This window comes from Emiliania huxleyi (assembly GCF_000372725.1).
Source record: "Emiliania huxleyi CCMP1516 unplaced genomic scaffold EMIHUscaffold_64, whole genome shotgun sequence".
NCBI lineage: Eukaryota > Haptophyta > Isochrysidales > Noelaerhabdaceae > Emiliania > Emiliania huxleyi.
This window is the reverse complement of record NW_005197198.1, coordinates 294,467-314,376: the sequence shown is the minus strand read 5'-3', so window position 1 is coordinate 314,376 and position 19,910 is coordinate 294,467. Positions and strand designations below refer to the sequence as shown.

Sequence of the window (19,910 nt, the reverse complement as noted above, 5' to 3'; positions counted from 1 at the left end):
CGGCCCCGCCCTGCCGGCCTTGACAGGTTCGCCCGGCCCTGCCCCGCCCCCTCCTGCCCTTATCCGGAACGGCCTTGCCAAGCACCGTCCTGCCCAGCCCCGCCCCGCCCAGCACCGCCCTGCCCAGCACCGCCCTGCTCAGCACCGCCCTGCCCAGCACCGCACCGCCCAGCACCGCCCTGCCCAGCACCGCCCCGCCCCGCCGCCCTGCCCCGCCCCGCCCGCCCTGCCCCGCCCCGCCCTGCCCAGCCCCGCCCTGCCCTACCCCGCACCCCTACACTTTCCCCTTCCCCCCGTCAGCAGCGCCCCTCGTGGGCGTCGGGCTGCAAGGTCACTCAGGATGACCCGGAGGGCTATCCGGCTAGAAGTGACATCACAGCGCCGGGTGTAAAAGAACGAGAGTGAGGGTGCTGAGAGAGTTGGCACACAAGTGGGTCCCCCGGGGGCAAGACCCTCTCTCTAATGTCTAAAAACAGAGGGTTTTGTGACGTCTCCATTCACCGTGTCCGCGTGTAGCCGTCGCGGTACGCGGATACACACACACTCACAAATACGTAACGTCTGGGGGGGCGACCCCCCCATCTTTGTTTACCGAATGCGTCTCTGGATTAGAGTGCGTCTAGTAGGCCTCCTACTTAGACGCTCGCTGTCCTCGGTATGCTCGAGCATCCTAAGATGCGCGAGTCTATATTAGTTGCTCCGCGCATCCCGAATTGCTCGCGGCATCTCCGATTGGCGTTGCTGTCTCAAAAGACGCGCCGTGCATACTGTGAACAGCGCGTGTCTCAGAAGACGCGCGCATATTTTGAACAGCGTGTGTGGATCTCAAGAAATACACGCACGTATAAAAACAAAAAAGAAAACGAAAACTCGGTGTGGCGAGCGCTGCGCGGCGGGCCGTGCCCCCGGCTGTGCGCCGCGGCTGCTGCGCTACTACTCGCACAGCCGCGGCGCGCCCACCCGAGCACTCGTGGGTGGGCGCCCTATAGCCTCTCCGCGCAACGTGCTGGGGCACGGACAGCGGCTCTCACGTGTGGCAGCGGCAGCAGGCCCACCGCTGCACCGACTCACACTGAACAGCACGCACAGGACACAGTCACAGAACACTGCCCCTGACGCCACTCACGGCCACGGGCTACTCAGACTTGGACACAGGCACCTCGCTTAGCACTCCGTGCACGTGGCTGCCGGTTGCCGTCACCAGCGCCGCTTCCTGCCCAGATCAAACACCTGCGACGTGGCGGAGGCGATGAGCGGCCCGCGGTCGCCGTGAGAGCGCGCGTGGTGGGCGACGGCTCACCGATCGAGCGGAAGCGGTCACGCTGTGGGGGCGGCGGAAGCGGTCACGCTGTGGGGGCGGCGGCGAGGCGGGCAAGCCACCCGCAGATCCCCAGAAGGACGCCGTCGCGAGGTCGAGGGCGGGCGGCGGGGGCGGCGAGAGCGAGGCGCGAGGCGCGAGGCGGTGTTGGCGGCGGCGGTGGCGCGGGCGGCGGCGGTCACGGAGCGGGGGCGAGAGGGTGGTGGCGAGCAAGACACCCGTGCGCGCTGCGCGGTCGCCGTTCTGACTCACATGCCTGCGGACAGCGCCGACGGGTGGTGAGGAGGGCGGCGAGCCGGCGGGCACGGTGTGCGCGCGGTCGCCGCGCGCTGGTGGGCGACAGCTCACCGAGCGAGGAGCGAGGAGCGAGTCGGGATGCCCGGTCCCTCAAATCGCCAAGTCAAACAAGAAAAACCGCGCGGCTGGCCGACTCTCGGAAGTACGCTGTCTTCCGTGTCTAGGCGCACGCCCACGCCCTCAGCCTCGAACTGGCCCCGCTACCTGCCGCGCAAACTGGTTGGTGGGGGGGGGAGGCGGCGTCGCCGTCGGATCGTCGTAAGCAGTGCATGCAACTTTGGTCTTTGCGCCCAGAGCTCGTGGCGCGAGCAGATGCATGCGCGGTGCTGAGAACCTGGTTCTCCAGGAGGGGCAGGCCGCGAGGAGAGACCTCACACGAGCACTCAAGGCAGGGCCCCCAGGGGGTGCCGAGAGATCACACCGCCTTTTCGTGCTCCCTGGCTCCCTGCTCCCCCCTCGGTGCCCGGTGCACCCGACACACGGTGTCTCCTGAGACGCTTCCCTGTCCAAGTATAGTAAAATGTGATCTAGTATGCAAGTGCCATCTCAGAACAGCTGTGCATCTATAGATGCTTGTGGCGTCTAAGATGGAACGCGTAACAAAAGACACGGCGCGGCTATCTCCAGGACAGCCATCGCATCCTAGAATGCCCTGTGTACCCGAGACACATGGTATCTTTGAGATGAAAAGTGCGTCCTAGAATGCGTTTTTGCATTCTAGGACGCATCGGTAAACAAAGATGGGGGGGTCGCCCCCCCAGACGTAAGATCATACGTATCGGTGGTGGAGGGCATATTGGGCGGACCTCGCATCTCCACGGACGGAAATAGCAAACTCGCAGGTTCGGGCGCGCGCGGAGAGCAGGGCCAGCAGCTATTTAGAAGGCAAAAAACAAGATTTTTAAACATAGCCACACTCACGCAGCGCCGAGCGCATGACCTCGGCGGTGACGGTCGAGCATCCAAAGTCGATCAGCGTCGGGGCGTCGACGTCGCGCAGCTGCTTCTCAAAGTCGCGCACTGAGTCCTTCACCTGCCGGATGCACTTCTCATGGGGTGCGACGTTGGGGCTGTAGGGGGGCAAGAACTCGACCACGAAGCCGCGAGAGTGGAAGAGGTTCAGAAGCTGCTGGTTTCGGTGGATGCCGCAGTTGTCCATGATGACGACCGATCGCTGCTCCATGCCAAAGCACTGCGTGAACTTGCTCATCACCGGCATCTGCAGGCGGGTGGAGGGTGCCTTGGTTGGTTGAGGGCTGGCGTGTGGGGCGAACCCGTCTTAAAAATCTAGAGGGGCGAGCCTCACCAAGTGGTCGGTGCACGCGGATGCAAACGCCTCCGAGTCAAAGCCCCCCTCGACCGTGACGTGGCCCACGTGGCCCACGTTGACGTCGAAGAAGCCCAGCATCGAGTGGCGCTTGCCCCGCGCGAGGATGCCTCGGCTCGAGTCGGCCCGCAGGCCGCGCAGCGCATAGCCGTAGCGCCTACGTTGGAGAAACGTGGGGTCCGGGAGGAGAGTTGAAAGTTGGTGACTGAGCTGTGCTCCCGCTCGGGCACTTGTTGAGCAGCCGCTTGTCCACAGCCGACTCGTCGATCCAGATGAGCTGCTCGAGGTTGTAGTTGTTGAGAATGTGGGTCACAAAGTCTTGCGCCTTTCGCGCGTCGTACGCCTCGACCAGCAGGGAGAGCTGTGGGCAGGGAGGAGGGGAGGGGGTGTGGGGAAAGGGCCAGGTGCACTCTCTGGTGAGGAGGTGAGGGATAGCGCGCCCGCTTGCGCGTCATGCCCATCCGCTTCAGCGTCTGGCACATCGTCGGGATGCTCATGCGGATGCCGGTCACGTTGTAGAAGGCACTGCAGATGTCGCTCAGGCTGTCCTCCATGTTGCACTGGGTCAGGCAGTCCAGAAGTTGCGGATGCAACTCGGGCGGCACGATTGCCGGGCTCAGCCGCTCGCCCTGGTGCGAAGAGATGTCGTGCGGCGGCGTCTCGAAGCGTCTCCAGATCTCGCACGCCGAACTCTCTGAGACGAGGAGGTCGTCCGCGATCTCGGCGAAGGTCATGTCAAAGACGAGGCGCTTGTACACAATCCGCCAGCGCAAGTCATCTGAGAGCGCGGATGAGGAGCCGAGCGGGCCGAAGCCAGTTGGCGACGGCGGCGGCGAGTCCAGCGGAGGCGAGCCCAGCGGCGCGTCCGACGGGTGGAGGAGCGGCAGCAGGGACTGCGTGCGACGCGAAGCGCGGGCGGGCGAACGCCGCGCGGACGCAAGGGCCAGGCCGGCGGCGAGCACGCCAGCGAGCGACAGCAGCGCCAGAACCGCGAACATGGTGCTCGAAAAGAACCGGGAAGACTGGTGGGTTAGAGCTCCGAGCCGTCTAGGGATCCCTGCGGCAGAACACAGGAATGAGTACATCAAAGTCCCTAGTGTTGTGCGAAAAAGAAGTTCGAGCGCCAGGTAGTCCGGGGTAGAAAAGAAGTTCGACCGTCCGCAAACGTCCCTCGGTCGCACTTCGGCGACAGTCTCGCTTCGGCCTCTCGCCGCTGGTACTGAATATGCGCAACATCCATCCGTCCACAACCAATTGGTAGAGCACACCTCGTCTCTGCGCCGCAGTGGCTGCGTGACGGGCGAGCTCCCAGTGGGATCGCTTGTGAGTTCGTCACGGCGTTGAGGTCAGGATGGAGCCAGTCGGACCAATCAGAAGCTGACCTGAGCAGTGCCACTTTCAACACGGTCAGGGCGGGAGGGGCGGACATGGACCCGCCGCGAACTCCCTTGTGTGGGCAGTAGCTGCCGGCCGTGAACCCCTTCCCGGACCAAGAATGAATGTGCATGTGCGAGGCGTGCCGGCGTACGTGGAGAGCGACTGTTTAATGGCAGATGGGTGTGGCACCTGTGCGGGTGTGCCGCCGTCTCGGTGTGTCCGCTCCCTGGGAGTGATGACGCTACGTGGAGTTCGGCAGCCGCCCGCGGTGAACCAACTCGCTCGCGGCTCCAGTGCACCAACTCCCTCGCGGCTCGGCTGTGGCTCGGCTCCGGCTGGCGGCGTCTCGTGTCTCGCTCCTCTGTGTGGCCGCATACTCGAGTGACTCGGCTCTGTCCTCTTCGGTCTGTCTCCCTACCAATGCCCGTCCCTGCTGCCCCCTGCTGAGACTCCCCCCCCCCCCCCTCCCAACCACTGCGCAGGCGAATGCTGCTCATGCCGAGACGACGCACCCGTCGATCCATTTGACCTCCCTAGCAGAGCACCACACAAGCCCACACAAAACCGAATTTTCATAAACCGACGGAGGCCTAGAAATGCCTTGCCCGTATTTGTACCGTCGTGTGTGTGTGGACTGTGGTGGGATCTCTCTCACGTTCATCTCTCTCTCTGTCTCCCTCCCTCTCTCCCTCTCTCCCTCTCTCCCTCCCGCTCCCTCTCTCCCTCCCTCTCTCTCTCTCTCTCTCTGTCAGTGTGCGCCATTTTGCTGCCTTCCCGTGTGTCTCTGGTCTGCGAGTCTGTCTGTGTGAGAGGGTCGGCCCGCGAGAGTTCCACCCGCCAGTGCACCGCCCGGCCTCTCTGTCTGCTTCGCCTCTCGCTCTGCTCTCGCTCACTCACGTGCGGCTGGGTTCGGCACCGGTGGCGGTGCGTGTGAGGCACACTCCGGCGGCGCTAGAGGCCACTCGGCGATCAACGGCAGCACACACGGCCATCGGCCTAGGAAGCCCAAACAATGCGCCCACGGCCATCGGCCTAGGAAGCCCAAACAATGCGCCCGCCTCTTTTTTCCCTAGGGACGGGACGGGTAATTAATGAATAAATAGAGTTCCAGGAGAGATGGGCGACGCACGAACACAGAGGCACAGGGCCTATCCTCAGCAGGGCGTAAAGAAAAGAAAGAAAGAAAACAGACAACCCAAGGGAGGGATGGGAGGACGGCACGCCGCCACCGGCACAGGGATTTTAAGGAGAGGTGTGTGGTGCGCTAGCCTTCGCCCACCCTTGGGCGTCCGCCTCTTCCTATCTCTCTTCGCAGTCTCTCTCCGATTCTCGCTGCAACCTTCATGCCACCTCGCGGTCGCCCCCTTCTCGTCGTGCTCTCCCTTGTCGCTTCTTCCTCTGTCGCGTCGCTCTCTTCTGCCTCGTTCTGCGCCGCCGCCGCCGCCTGTCGTTCCCTTGTTCTCTCGGCTTCTTTCGCCTTTCGGCGCAGCTCCGCCCTCCTTGCTGCATATCCTGGCCCCTCGAGTCTATCGAGCTCTCCTCGAGCAAGGACGAGTCTTCTGACGCCCACTGCTATCACCCCTCTGAAAGAAAGAAAGAAAGAAAACAGACAACCCAAGAGAGGGATGGGAGGACGGCACGCCGCCACCACACAGGGATTTTAAGGAGAGGTGTGTGGTGCGCTAGCCGTCGCCCACCCTAGGGAGTCTGCCTCTTCCTATCTCTCTTCGCAGTCTCTCGCCGCTTCTCGCTGCAACCTTCATGCCACCTCGCGGTCGTCCCACTCTCGTCGTTCTCTCCCTTGTCATTTCCTCCTCTGTCGCGTCGTTCTCTTCTGCCTCGTCCTGTGCCGCCGCCGCCTGCCGGTCCCTTGTTCTCGCGGCTTCTTTCGCCTTTCGGCGCAACTCCGTCCTCCTCGCGGCGTATCCTGGCCCCTCGAGTCTATCGAGCTCCCCTCGCGCAAGGACCATATTTCTGACTCCCACACCGATCATTTGCCTACAGGTCATGTTGTTACTCAGGTCCACTCTCTCTTCGAACACTCGTGCCTCTACGGATGATGCCGGAGCTGGGGTACCCTTCGGATGCATCGTGACATCTGACAACTGGATTTCCACTGGTTCGTCCTCCTCGGGGTCATCTTCCCCGTCCTCCTTCCGCTCGGCTCTTCGCTCGGTACGTTCGGTGTGGCTCACCCTCCATGCCGTGAACAGGCGCTCTCTCTCTCTCTCTTTGCCGCAATCGATTTTTTTCCCGCCAGGCCGCCCGCCAGCGTTGCGTTTTTTCTCACACCACGTGCCTCTGGACCGCCGTTCTTGAAAAAGTGGGTGGGTGGGTAAACGCTTCGTAGGCCCCGGATGGTGGGTGGTGGGTGGGTGGGTGGTGGGTGGGTGGGTGGGTGGGTGGGTGGGTGGGTGGGTGGGTGGGTGATTTGTCGTTTCTCTCTCCCTTGGCGCGCGCTTCGAGGCACAGCTCCGTCGTTGCCACACCATGTCGTTCCTCGCACCGTGCCCACGGAACAAGCTGACCGAGATCGCGCTCCCCGACGGCTGCCGTGTGCCTCACGGTGCGCTCAACAAGTCGTCCAAGGGCGGACAGCTGTTACGCTCGACGAGTGCTACACCGCTCCCACACCAGCTCGAGTGGTTCAAGCGCGAGGCGACCCTCGTCTCCGCCGAGCTCGACGACGAGGAGGCCGTCACGCTTCGAAGGTGCTTCCATGATGGGATGTTCACGCAGGGCAACTACGCCCGAAGCGCTGGACAGCACCCGGCAGACATCACGGGGCTCGCGTTTGCGGGCTCGTTCGTGCAGATGCAACACGGCGCCTTGCTCTCGGACGTGGCTCTCGAGTTCTGCAAATGGAAGCAGCTGGTGCTGCTCTCGTTGCGGAGCAAGTTTGGTGAGGGCGTGTACGTGCCCGAGTTTTTCCAGATCTACAACTTTTCCGTCGCAGATGAGGGTCGGGCCGCTCTCCTGGCGTCTCTGCGGGCCCACCACGGCACCTGGGTTAGGGTCTATGACTTCATCCGCGAGCGTCTCAACGTGATCAGCCTCCCCGTCCAGAGCGCTGGCTCGTGGCGCGTCGCGCTGCTGCCAAACATGGCGGGCGCCAACGACGCCGACGTCTCAGCGCAGGTGGGCACCTTCTATGAGCTCCTCGCGCTGCGACAGCGCATGGGCATCGAGCTGACGCAGGACGACGTGTCCAACCTCGCGACGGCGATGCGCGCCGGCACCGGTGGCGAGCGCGCGATGCTCGACTACCTCATCGCCAAGTTCGCGCCGCGCGAGACTCGCGAGAAGCTCATGGGCAGGGGGCGCGCGAAGAACCTCATCAGCCGGTACGACAGCACCGTGCAGGGGCTGCGCGCCACGCGCGAGGCGGCCTACCTCAAGGTGCAGGGCAAGACCATCAAGCGCACCGGTCTGCAGGTCAAGAGCCTGAGGCTTGCGGTCAACTACGAGATGCAGCGTGTGGCGCGCAAGGAGCGGATGCTGCTCGAGGTGGCGCGGCGCGGGCGCAAGGAGAACGGCTGGAAGACGGACGAGGAGTTCCTCACCATCATCAAGGATGTCGTGCGCGGGATGGGCGAGGCGTCGAGCAAGGGAGCGACGGGCGCCACGCCGGAGGACGCCGACATCCTGCATAAGGCGGCGGCGGCCTTCGGCGTCGCCGGCGGCAAGGTAGATCGCATCCACATCGCCGTCCGCCAGGCGTGCATCGCCCGCTTTGGCGCCGCGCCCTCGCGGTCGACCACGTACGGCGCCTTTGCCGCGGCGGGCATCAAGTTCGCCAAGAATGTGGCCGAGATGGCGCCGGTGCTGCAGCAGCACTACTGCCGCGCGCGCGTGCTCCTCTACTGGTGGTTTTTCATGCTCTTCTCCGCGTGGGCGCTCGTCCTCTCGATCGACCAGAAGGCGCTGTACAAGGCGAACTGCGACAAGCAGAAGGGCCACGACATCCAGGTCATGTCGGAGCGTGTGCGCTGGGCCGTCACGGACAAGTCGGCGAGCTACGACACGCTGTGCTCCATCGCCCTCTTCTCCATCTGGCTGCTGCCGTGCAAGAGCCTCTCGTTGGAGATCGCGGCGCGCGTTGGGCTGGGCGCGTTCATCGAGAAGATGAAGACCGCCATCGGCTGGACGGAAGACAACTTTGGCGAGCGCGGGGGCTGTGCGGCCGCTTTTGGCTACGTCGCGGCCGGCAAGGACCTCGACCCCGAGGACTGCGAGCCCGAGACTAGCGCGCGCAATCAGGGGGCGGTGGACAAGTTTTGCACCCTGTTTGCCGAGTTCTGCCTCGGGCCCGACGGCAAGTTTGTGCCCTTCATGCTCTTCATCCTCGACAACTCAAAGGGGCCGGCCGACAAGGACTTTGGCTTCTGCCTCGGCCTCTTCTTCTTCATTCGCAACCTCGACGTGTGCGCCGCCGTCTCGCCGGCAGGCAAGTGCTCGTACGAGGTGCCGGCGGAGAAGGTGAATGGCGCCGAGGCGAGGAGGCTGCGCGGGTCGATGGTGCGCTTCAAGGCCGAGAGCGAGGACCCCATGGGGGCCGCCCAGGAGGCGCTGAGTGCCACGTGCAGTCGGATTGACGGCTGCACCTTCAACGGCGGCGGTGGCGTCGTGCACGTCGAGGTGGCGTCCGAGCATCCGACTCTCTTCCCCTGGGACGCGATTGACATCAAGACCTTCCTCGGCTTGTCGCCCTCGGACAAGGCCGCCTACGCGTCGAAGCACGAGCAGCAGTGGCCTGGCATCTCCGACCTCTACCGCAAGACGTTCCTCTACCAGATGGGCCTCAACACCGACGGCCACGTGCTCTACTCGCACGACTCTGGCAGCTGCATCTGGCGCAAGCGCGAGGGCTGCTGGGCGCACGAGGCGTGGCGCGGGCCGCCGGGCATGCGCATGCTCCTCAACCTCTGGCCGGGCGGTGTGCCTCCGTCGATTGTGCCCTCGGAGGAGCGGTCCGGCTCGTACGCCCGCCCCGCCGAGCGGTTCGACCTGCGCGAGACGTATAACGAGGTGACCGTCCCGTCCGACGGCGCGGCGCCGGTGGTGGCGCCCAAGTCCGTGGTGGAGCCTGACGCCTTCAACCCGCGACGCATCTGCGACAGAGCGTGAGCACCCCCGCCCCCCCCCCACCCCGGCCTGTCTCGCTCTCTCCTTCCATACGCTCTCTCCTTTATCCATAGCCGCTATGCCACAGGTGGAAGCACGGCTTCCCTCTCCCCGGCGGCCGCGGCACCACGCGCTCGCTCAAGGAGATCTATATGGAGTGCGAGGGCAAGCTGCCGGAGGAGCTGTGGTGCACGCTAGAGCGCGAGTTTCTCGCGGAGCGCAAGACGATCAAGCACGACCTCGCGCACCTCGCCGCGCTCGCGCGCGCCGACAGCGCTGTCGCCAAGCTCGAAGCGGTGCAGCAGACGCGCAGCATCGACAAGGCGGTGGACGCGTATGTGCACCGGAAGCTGCCCAGCCGGAAGAACGGGAAGGGAAAGTCGACGGACAACGTCAACCACACGCACCTCGTCGAGGTCCGTCTCGCTCTCAAGTGAAGGCCCAACCCCCCCCCTCTCCCCGCCCGCCCAATCCGTTGCTATTCGGCTATCAAGTGCGTTTGAAGAAATACCGCCGCTCGCGACGCTAGCTTGCGGCCCACGCCGCTGTGATCTGGGACTGATGTGCGTGCGCCCTTGTGTTTTTCTTTTGTGCGGTGAGGTGTGTGCACGCCGCCACTAGCGGCTCTGCAAACAGTGAAGGAACAATAGCATATTCTGTGCAGACCACAAAAGACAAACAAATGAGTGCTGCACACCGGCGTGTGTCAACGTGTCCCCGGATCACGCCGAGCGTCAGCGAGCTCATTGTGCAGTCTTGCCAGGTCCGCAGGTCTCGCTGCCGGCCGGCAGATCGCGCTCTCCAGCCGGTCTGCGCACGCGCTGAGGTGAGGATCCTCGATCTCTCGGGCTGGCGCGTCACGGGCCAAGTCAGACCAGAGCGGCCAGTCCGGCGGCGAGCAGTGCGCCTGGCGTACGAGCGACGCTAGTGGCCCCCCCCTCCGTCTCAGGCCCCTTTGCCTGGTCCTCCGCCGGGGTCGGCGCCGTCATCAGCGGCGCCGCTCCCCCCTCGGCCACTGGTGCCGCTGCCTCCGCCTCCGCCTCCGCCTCCTCTGTCACCTCCTCCACCACTGGCGACCCCTCCTCCGCCACCTCCTCCGCCATCTGCTCCGCCGTCTCCGGTGGCGCCTGCGTCTCACTCTCGGGCGCCGCCTTGTCCGGCCCGGCGGCCGACTCCTCCGACTCGGGCATCGACGCGTCCGCCTGCGGCTGCGGCTGCGGCTGCGCCCCCCGCGCCTCCTCTGCCGAGCGCTCCGCCTCCGGCTCCGCCTCCTGCCCCTCCGCCGGCTCCACCCCCTCGTCCACGCTGATCGCGCGCGGCGGCGGCGAGGTGGTCATGCGAGGCGCGAAGTTCTTGGCCATCGCCGTCGCGAGGGTGCCTTTGCGGCTGCGGGCCGCGCCCCCCTTCGCATCCTCCGCCTTGAGGGTGACCTTGTGCGCGACCTTCGACGCCAGGCTCTTGAAGCGCGCACAGCATGCGTCGAGCTCCTGCTTCATCTTGGCGGGCAGCCCCTCCTGCTCCGTGGCGAGCTCGGAACCCTCCTGCGCGAGCCGGCCGAGGATGGCAAAGTTGCCCGCGTGCATGGCCGCCTGAGCCTCCGCCGTCTTGGCGGCAATCGCGGTCGCGAGCTCCCCCTCCCTCACGGCGTACCTCTCGCCAATCACCTGCCGCTCCTTCTGGCACTGCTCGACCACCTCTCCCACCGTGCCGTACGACGCGAGCTCCTCCTTCGCGGCCGCCACCTTCTCGAGGTTCTCCAGGTCCTTGAGGTGCATCTTCAGCACGTTTACCACCGTGCCCAGCAAGCCAATCTCGCCCGCCTGAGTTGGCGGGCTGTGCGGTGAGCGTGGCATATGTGCATGTGCATGCGGGTGGAGCGCAGAGGGACGGCGGCTGCCTTGCGCGTTGCGTCGAAATCAATCGGCGTCGCCCGCACGCCGCTCCTGCACCCGCTGTGCCGCATCAGCGTCTTGAGCTCGTCCTTGCGCTCGTTGGAGATCTCGAAGCGCAGCGACTCGCGTAGCAGCACCTTGCCGGTTCCCTCCTCCTCCACGGCCGGCACGAGCGTGAATGGGCAGGGCGCTTCCTCGGCGAGCGTGAATGGCAGCACCACCTTGCCGCTCTCGTCCCGCTTCTGGTCGCCGAGGAAGCGCGCGATGGCGGTCGGGTTGGCGTACGCCCACTCAATGTCCGATCGGAAGGCCCATCCCAGCCTGGAGTCGGGCTTGAACACGCGGAGCACCCTCGTATTGGCCTTGTCCGCCTCGGCGTCGAGCAGCTCCTGGGGCTTGACCTTGCCGCCCTTGCCCTTGCCCCTGCCGTTGGAGACCTTGCCGGTGGGCGTGGGCTTGACATAGTGCACCACCTTGAGCATGTCCATGCTGAAGGGCGTCACCTCCTTGCCGGACGAGTCGACCGGGCGCCCATCGCGCAGGAAGGGCGCCGAGACTCCAGCGTTCCTGCACGCCTCCTCGTGCGCCCTCGACTCCGCGACCAGCTTCGGATCCAGCCTCTTCTTCTTGGTGGAGCCCATTCCCGAGAGCACGCGCCGTACCTGCGCGATCGCCACGTCGCTGACGATGAAGGCCAGCTCGCGCACAATGCGCTCCCAAGCGGCATCGTTGGCGACCGCGCTGAAGACCTGCTCCGCACTGAACGGGTTGGGCGCAGTTGCGCCGGCATCGCGGAAGAAGATGTCGAGCTCCTGCTTGCCCATGGGGTACTCCTCGCTCGTGCGCTTGGACATAGCACGCGGTGGCGAGGAGAGCGACGACTCGGGCGCGAAACTGTGTTCGCGCGTTACGGCGGGCGGTGTTTTTCTTCCTGTCGTAGGTGGTGGGAGTTCCTAAATCAGCCAGGCCGTAGGGTGGGTGGGTGGTTCCTCGCCTCATCCGGGCCGTGAGGTGGGTGGGTGGTGCCACGCCTCAGCCGGGCCGTGAGGTGGGTGGGGTGGGTGGGTGGTTCTAAGCCTCAGCCGGGCCGTGAGGTGGGTGGGTGGGTGGGTGGCTCAAGAAGCTCGTGCACGTGAACGGAGGTCCAGAGGCACGTGGTGTGAGAAAAAACGCAACGCAGCGGCCAGCCTTGGTTGCCACGTGTGGGGGGACGTGGGGACTTTCCCATCGGCTTTGGCTCGCCGCGAACAGGAGAGTGATGGCGGGCTCGGCGGCCAGATACTTGCTCAATCTTGGGGCGCTAACCGTTCTGGCAGGCTCGGCAGGCTACATCTCCGGGCTTCAGAACCGCCAACAGAGCGAGCCCTCTTCAAGCGCCGAGGAGAGAGCAGCGAGTAAGCAAGCCGCGATCGAGCGGTATGAGGCCATTCGTGCAGCACAGAGGGCGTCAAAGGTGCCGACAGGTGCGGCGCTGGAGCAGGACCTGGAACGGAGGAGGGAGAGACTTCGGTCCTCACAAGACAGCTAGCGGCGGAGAGCCGGGCGTGTCTCTGACTTCTACACGCCTCTGCTGCCCGGCGTGCCTGGTCCATGGCAATCTGCGAATTGAGGCTGCCAGTGCTGGCATTGGTGGACGCCACCGCGCTGGCCTGCGCACAGCCTTTTGCGCAATCTATGCGTTCCGGCTATGCTCGTCGCAACGGTGTCGGTGAGCCGGTGATGGCAGCCGCTGCCATCTCGCACCGCCACCTCGCCACCTCCTCGTCGGGGCCCTCGCCATCATGGGCGTCCATAGTAGAGGAGCTCGCCGTAGAGGTAAGAGGAGGAGGTCGCCGCGAACTGCGCTGCGCGCTTCCGCTTCCCACGCCTGCACTGAGCTGGCAGCTGCTGAGCCGTACATCTCTACATGACTCATGAGCCTTGAGAGAAGATCGTGGGGAGTGTATGAAATGTACACGACAACACACCGGAGAGAGTACACACCGGAGTGTCGCCATAAAATATACAGCGAGAGGCCCATCGCTCTACTCACATGGCCCTACCCCGGGCGGCGACGGCGGCGTGCGGCGGCGCGCCCGTCTCAGCCCCCCCTCGCTCGCGCCCTCTCGCCGCTCGCGGGGTCCTCAAAATTGACTCGAGCGACGAGACATCCCCGGGGAATGGGGAGCGGCACCCTGCTCCACCCCCCGCGGGGGAGTTGGGCGGGGGAGGGGCTTTACGCGTTGGAGAGCTCGACCTCGCTCGAGCGGCCTGCGCCGTTGTCGGTGACTCCCGCAAGCTGGACGAGCTTCGCGACAATCTCCTTGAGCTGGGCCACCTCTGCCTCGAGTGCCGCGACGCGGTCGGCCTTGGGCGTCTGTGGGTGGGGGAGGACGGTTGGGGGAAGGCAGACGCGACGTGTGGTCATCGTGTGAGCAGGGCGTGCGCTCACCGATGGTGCGGCTCCGGCGCTGATCTTAGCCAGCTCGGTCGCGACGTCGAACGTGGTGCCGTCCGCCGCCAACACCACGACAGCGCCCGACTTCATGACGCGCAGCGAGTCGCGGCGAGCCTTTGCCGAGCTTCCGGTGCCGACGCGCAGCACCGCATCCGCGCTTGCGATCCCGTGCGTTGAGGCGGCGGCGGGCGCCTCGTTGTACATCCCGATCGCCACCTCGCCATACGAGGCCGCGTAGGTGCCGACGCCCATCGACGTCGAGACGTCGCCGCCCGCGACGGTCGCCATCCCCATCGCCGTGGAGATGTGGCCGTTGGCCTCGGTGCCGTGCCCGCTCGAGAAGGAATTGCTCTGAAGTCCGAACGGCATTCTCGAACACACGCGCAAGAACCTGCCGGCGGGGATCGAGGGGCGGCGTGTCCACGCAGAGAGGCGCCAGGGAGTTTCTTGGGGCGCGGTGAAGCGAGCACGATCTACAATGCGGCGGCGGGGGGACCTGATCGCGCAAGGGGGCAGACTGAAGCGCCGTCATTTGGGGTGTGAACTTAAAAAGGAAGAGGATTGGGAAGTTCGTTTCGTCCCGTCCGCGGGAGTCAGAGTGCAAAAGAAATTCACCGACGCGTTGATGTTCATCGCGCTCTGTAGTCTGCTCGCGTCGCTCAGCCCTCCCACGGCCGCTATCAGCGCAAGCACGCCGCGAGGGCTCCGAAAGATCGCGCTGCACCAAGCCGCCCGAGCCGCAGAGACGATCGTTTCGACGAATCAGGTGCTGGCGAAGGTGTACGCAGGGACGACCGCTCCAAAAGACTGCACCGAATGTGCCGCCGCCAACTTGGCCGATTCACGCTTCTGTCCGACGCTAGTGCGCGCCGTGACGGCACGGTGCGTGCTGTACGCCGCAAGAAGCTACATCGATTTGACGGGGACGCGGAGGCGCGGAGCATGGCGCTTGCTTGCAGTCATGGTGGCCGTTGCGTGCGTCGTCCCTACCATGCTTCTGGCGCCGCTGCCCCGTTCTCTCGCTGGGCTCCAGGCGTGGGAGGCGGCCGCGTGGCAGCTAGTGCGGCAAAGGGTGAACTCGTTCCGTGCATGACTGCCATGAGGTAGAAGAGCGGTACGTACTCGGGTACGTCTCGGGTGGTCTGCTAGGTGGTCTGTGCATCACTGCCACAAGGGTAATGTAAATTCTCCACACACACAACGTGGTGGGGCATGCAGGGGTGGCAACCCTCGCATCTCCACAGCGCCGGACACCTACTACATCATTGTACCCACTACACGTAGAGCCGTATACACACCCTCTGGCCTGTGCGCTGTGGGTACTTTTTAGAGCCGTGGGGTAAGGGTAATAAATACTCTGAAAAACGAACACCTCTACGCTCTACTGCGAGATGGGTAAAAAGGAACAGGTTCCCGTCCGTGCGATCTTCGTGCACAGTGCAGGGTTCTTTGTGGGTGTGGTCGGCGTAGGGGGTAATGGGGTACGGCGTAGAGGGCGACTAGGTAAGGTAAGGTAAGGTAGACTTCTCCACACACACGAGGTGGTGGGGCAAGGGGGGGCGACCCTCGCGTCTCCACGTCTAACGACAGGAGCCCCACGGCATTTAAAGTGCAAGGCCCGGTGCGCGTGGGTGAGCGGTGTGTGTGTGTGTGTGTGTGTGTGTGTCGTGTGTGTGTGTGTGTGTGTGTGTGTGTGCGTGTGTGTGTGTGTGTGTGTGTGTGTGTGTGTGTGTGTGTGTGTGTGTGTGTGTGTGTGTGTGTGTGTGTGTGTGTGTGTGTGTGTGTGTGTGTGTGTGTGTGTGTGTGTGTGTGTGTGTGTGTGTGTCACGTCACTGCATCCTCTGCCGGTTCCTCCCGCCGGGGTCGTCCTCCCGACGGGGGACTAGCACTAGCCGTCTTCCACATGCGGGTCCCTCGGGTCCCTGCTACTCTTAATCTCTTCGTACATCCTCCTGCTGATCTCCGCAAAGTCCTGCTCCCTCCCTCGTCTCGCCCTGCGCGTCTGCTCCGCCTCCCCGTCGTCTGCCCTGCGTCGTCTGGCGACGGGTCCTCCATAGTCGGTTGAGGTCGCCGCCCTCCTCGTGCCTCTTCCCACAACGTTCCCTCGGCGGCCGATGCCGTCTGCTCCGACTCCCCCGTTCCCGGGTCTGCCCTGCTCTCGCCAGCGCTAGCTTGCCTTCTGTTTCGTCATCGCCGGTCTCTCTCCCCTTCTTTCTCCTCTTGTTGTATGCTTTGTACATCGCGTCGATTCCTTTTCTCGCGAGCACCACCCTGAAGCCCGCCCAGCAGCTAAACCGCTCCCTAAGTCGAAGGAGCATCATCAGTCTCACCCACTTCGCTCGCTGCCCACTGTCTCCGCTCCCTGCCGCTTGAGCCGCCGTCGCGGCCCTCGTTCGTCCCACTGGCTGCTGGCCTGTCCGCACGTTACCTCCGTTATCCCTCCTCCTCCGTGACTCCCTCGAGGCCGGCCGGGCCTCCTTCCACCCAGCGAAGAGCTTCCTCAGCCACTCGATGTGTTCCTCTCTCTTCGTTATGCGCGCCGTAGCCTCATCATTGAGCTGGATCCACCTCTGCACCGCTCCCGTCGCCGCCTCGGCCACGACTTGCAAGTTCCTCGTGACCCCGGCGCCAAGGTCCCTCCGGCTCTTCTCCGAGAGAGGTCATCTACCAGCGCCGGCAACACCCCCCCGACTGCGGGGGCTAGCGCATCGTACCCGTCCTCATCCAGCACCCTAGCCGCGGGGACGGGTGTTTTATGCAAACCCGAAAATTAAACCGGAAAGCACTAAGCAGCGCTGGGCGGAGCATGGCTGCGAGGGAGGTTCACGCAGGTTGGTCCGTCGCCGCGATTGCGGAGTGGCGGTGCAAGCTAATTGGTGGTGGCAGGTCCGCCGGCGGTTGCTGTGGCGACTGGGATGCATGCGGCAGAGTGCCAGAGTCGCAGAGAGATTAACGGCGACCCGGCAGAGAGATGGCAGATGCGCGCCAGTTAGGGCTGGGTCGAGGACAGACACGTCCCCACCTTTTGCAGGATTTTGCAAAAGAGAGAGGGAGGGGGGGCGCCGCGCGGAGAGGGCTGTGAACAGGGCACAGGGGATCTCTCTCACATAGGATACGCGCACTATAGGCGGCACGAGCGAGGGCAAGGCTGGGCAGCCTCAAGGCTGGCTGGGCCCTGGGCCTCCTATTTGTGCTCCCCTCCGGATTCCTCGCTCCCGGGCACTAGCGCGCGTGAACAGGGCTCCAGGCCCCAAATGACGTGTGAGTGTTAGAGTTGTTTGGTATTGCTAAAAATCTCTCTCTCTCTTCATCTGACCACTCATCTGAGGGGCTTCTACGCGATCGGCCGCACAGCTCTAGGTAGGTAGGTAGAAAGGTGAAGAACAGCCAGGCTCGGACTGGACACCAACGCGGTATGGGTGGACGCTGGACAGATGATGACGACACGCACGAGCGACACACAGACACAAGCAGGCTCACAAAAGACACACAGCCAGCTGGCTGCCACACACACACCCTGAGTCGGCGTACACATAACTCAGGGCCACATCCTCCCTGTCGCCCCCCCCAGCACTCCACGGTGCCAAGGGCACAAACAAGGGCTACAAGCTCCGGATGGTGCGGCAGCTCGGGCGAAAAAATAGTTTTTCGCGCTCACACGGCCGTTTTCGCCAGGAGCTGCCCAGTTCTCTCCAGCCAGGCAGCCACGCAGTGCCCAACGTGAAGTGCCTGCAAGCTGCGCACCGTAGCAGGCAGCCTCCGCCGGAACGCTAGCGGTCTCACGCTCATGGAATGGGGCCACACGTCGCTGACGCTTGCCGTCTCGCTCTCCCTCTTTGGCTCCCTCTGCTACGTGCTGAGCCTCCTGTCGATCGCGTCCCCGCGCACCTCGTCCGAACGGCTCGAAACGGCGATGCCTTCTCCGCCTCGACGCAGGGCTGCTTCCTAGCTCTGTATGCCATCGGACAGATCGGTGCCGGCGGCAGCTCGACGGCTGCGTCCTGGTATGGCCCAGTGTCCATCACGCTGCCCGTTTACATGGGAAGCATGCAGCTGTGGACGCTGCTGCTCATGAGCGCACTGGGCATGCAGTCGTACACCAAGTCGCAACAGGTTGGCACGCTTGTGCTCGCGACGGCGACCACTCTGCTAGTTGACGCAGGGCCAGCCGCTGGCGGCGCCGTGGTCGCCGAGCAGCTGGCCAGCCCTGCTGCTCTCTTGTGGGTGCTATTCATGGGCGTGGCGTGGGCCGCTGCGGTGGCGGGGATGGCCGTCGACCGCGAGAGAGGGCAGATCCGCGCACGCCTCGACAAGATTGGCGGCGGGGCGTACGCGACGAGGGTGCAGCTGGGAGAAGGCACCCTACTGGCAGTCTACGTGGCAGCGCAGGCCACCTCGACCTCGTCGCTGACCACCCTCGGCAAACTCCTCGTCCTGGTCGACGGGGCGAGCTTGGGCCTCGTCCTGGCGCTCCTGGCGCTGACAACATGCACCAACCTCGCCTCGAGCATCGTCGCGGCCGTCAAGATTAACCAGGCCACCTTCATCCCGATGGCCTCCTGCGGCTCTCTGGTCCTCAACCAGGCGACCGGGCTCCTCCTCTGGGGCGATGGGCGCACCGTTCGTTCCTGGCTGAGCTACGCCGGAGTCCACGTCTTGATTCTGCTCGGCACCTACGAGCTTTCGAGCGCAGACTTGTGTGAGCACATCCGGCAGAGGCGGTCGCGGGCTGCGGAGACGAGCTTGTCCTAGGTCCGCCTAGCGGGTACGGGTGTGTGTGGACCTTGTGGACCGGGGTTGTAGTGCCCGGTCCTCCTGCTGATGAGGTCAAGTAGCGTGGATTTACCTCAGACCCATGGTCTCGTATATAGAGAGTGTGGAGTGTGTGCCAGCACGAGAGGAGCGGGACATGCAAGCCCCGCGTGAACCACGACTCCAGCGGGCGAGTCAACCGGGCACCTCTCGCGATCGCGCAGCTAGCGCCTCTGAGCGCGGCCGCGTGCACTGTGCCGGTACGGACACCGGGGCGCCGCTTCGACTGCCAGTTCGCGCTCCCACCCAAATACGTGCATCACTTTTGTGACAGGTCTCACTCTCAGACTGGTTTGAGCGGCCATATCTCGGTAAACATTGATGGTCCACCGGAGAACTCATCGCCATTCGAACGGGCGCCGGGCGCCCGTTCCAAATCCGAAGAGTTTTCAGGTGGTGAGGTGGACCATCAATAGTTACCGAGATATGGCCCCGCTCAAAGTCTGAAACCTGTCACAAAAGTGATGCACGTATTGGGAGCGCGACTGCTGCGCGGCCAGTATAGGGGCAGTGTGGGTGTGGGGCGGGTGCTGGGCTTCTCCTTCTGGACGCGCGGCCGCAAAGCCGACCCGACGATGCGCTGTCACAGCTGTCCCCCGCCGCGCCTCCCCAGTGGTGGGCTACGGGCCCGTACCGTGGCTCAAATTTTACTCCCATCTCGCTTTGGAAAAAGCACCTCTCTGACCGCTCTGCCTCTGCGCTCTCGTGGCGTGAGGGGTACGGACTTCCTCTTTCTTCACTGTACGGGGAGACGGATGTCGGTTCGAGGCGGCAATGGCTATGGGAGTGTGGCGAGGTGCGGGTTGGCCAGGGTGGCGGAGTCAAGAGTCCTGTGGAGGGACACGGCTCCTCGCCGAACCTCACAGTGCTCTGTTCAGGCTCCCCATGCAGGCACCGCAACATCTGCTGCAGGCGTCTCCGAAGTGGGCACAGCGTGCCCTGCCGCCGCGTTGTCAAAGAGAGGCAAGGCCGCAGCGGCGGCGGCCTCCGCCGTACCTGCGGCGGCTGTCGGCTCCGCCGCTATCGCTCCCACTGCGGGTCGCTCCGCCACAATCGGGGCTGCTTCCAGCGCTGGCGCAGCCACCGCCGACGCCAGGGGCACCGCCGCTGGCGCACCTGCTGCTAATCCAGCCGGCTCCGGAGCCGGAGCTGCCGCGGTCGTCCGACTGAGTGTGCTGACGGCGGGAGTGGAAGCGACAGCAGCGGGGGGCGTGGCATTAGCGGAAGGCGTCGCCGGAGGCACGGCCGTCGCGGCGGCGGCAGCGGCGGCAGTGGCGGCAGTCGCCGCGGCGGCAGCGGCGGCGGCAGCCTTGGACTCGGCTTGCA

The 19,910-nt window shown here is 64.6% G+C and overlaps 5 protein-coding genes across 5 annotated transcripts in view; 2 read left to right on the top strand and 3 right to left on the bottom strand.

Moving 5' to 3' along the window:
* Positions 1-2,516: 2,516 nt before the first annotated feature.
* Positions 2,517-3,940, bottom strand: EMIHUDRAFT_215169 (hypothetical protein; the record flags this gene model as incomplete). The annotated part of the gene is made up of 4 exons (XM_005763268.1): positions 2,517-2,834; positions 2,922-3,099; positions 3,173-3,285; positions 3,353-3,940. 4 exons carry the CDS (start codon positions 3,938-3,940, stop codon positions 2,517-2,519), a joined length of 1,197 nt encoding a protein of 398 aa, XP_005763325.1.
* A 9,329-nt stretch (positions 3,941-13,269) lies between these two features.
* On the bottom strand, positions 13,270-14,141 carry EMIHUDRAFT_452559 (hypothetical protein; the record flags this gene model as incomplete). Its single annotated transcript, XM_005763267.1, has 2 exons — positions 13,270-13,691; positions 13,767-14,141. 2 exons carry the CDS (start codon positions 14,139-14,141, stop codon positions 13,551-13,553), a joined length of 516 nt encoding a protein of 171 aa, XP_005763324.1. The 3' UTR covers positions 13,270-13,550.
* A 256-nt stretch (positions 14,142-14,397) lies between these two features.
* Positions 14,398-14,865, top strand: EMIHUDRAFT_215164 (hypothetical protein; the record flags this gene model as incomplete). Its single annotated transcript, XM_005763266.1, has 1 exon — positions 14,398-14,865. One exon carries the CDS (start codon positions 14,398-14,400, stop codon positions 14,863-14,865), a length of 468 nt encoding a protein of 155 aa, XP_005763323.1.
* A 2,694-nt stretch (positions 14,866-17,559) lies between these two features.
* Positions 17,560-18,524, top strand: EMIHUDRAFT_215163 (hypothetical protein; the record flags this gene model as incomplete). The annotated part of the gene is made up of 2 exons (XM_005763265.1): positions 17,560-17,625; positions 17,709-18,524. 2 exons carry the CDS (start codon positions 17,560-17,562, stop codon positions 18,522-18,524), a joined length of 882 nt encoding a protein of 293 aa, XP_005763322.1.
* Positions 18,525-19,362: 838 nt separating this feature from the next.
* The window catches only part of EMIHUDRAFT_215162 (hypothetical protein), a gene marked incomplete at both ends in the record, with an annotated part of 1,539 nt that continues 991 nt past the window's right edge, over positions 19,363-19,910 (bottom strand). The window contains one exon of the mRNA XM_005763264.1: positions 19,363-19,414. Within this exon, the coding sequence (XP_005763321.1) occupies positions 19,363-19,414 (52 nt within the window). The remainder of the gene's footprint in view (positions 19,415-19,910) is intronic.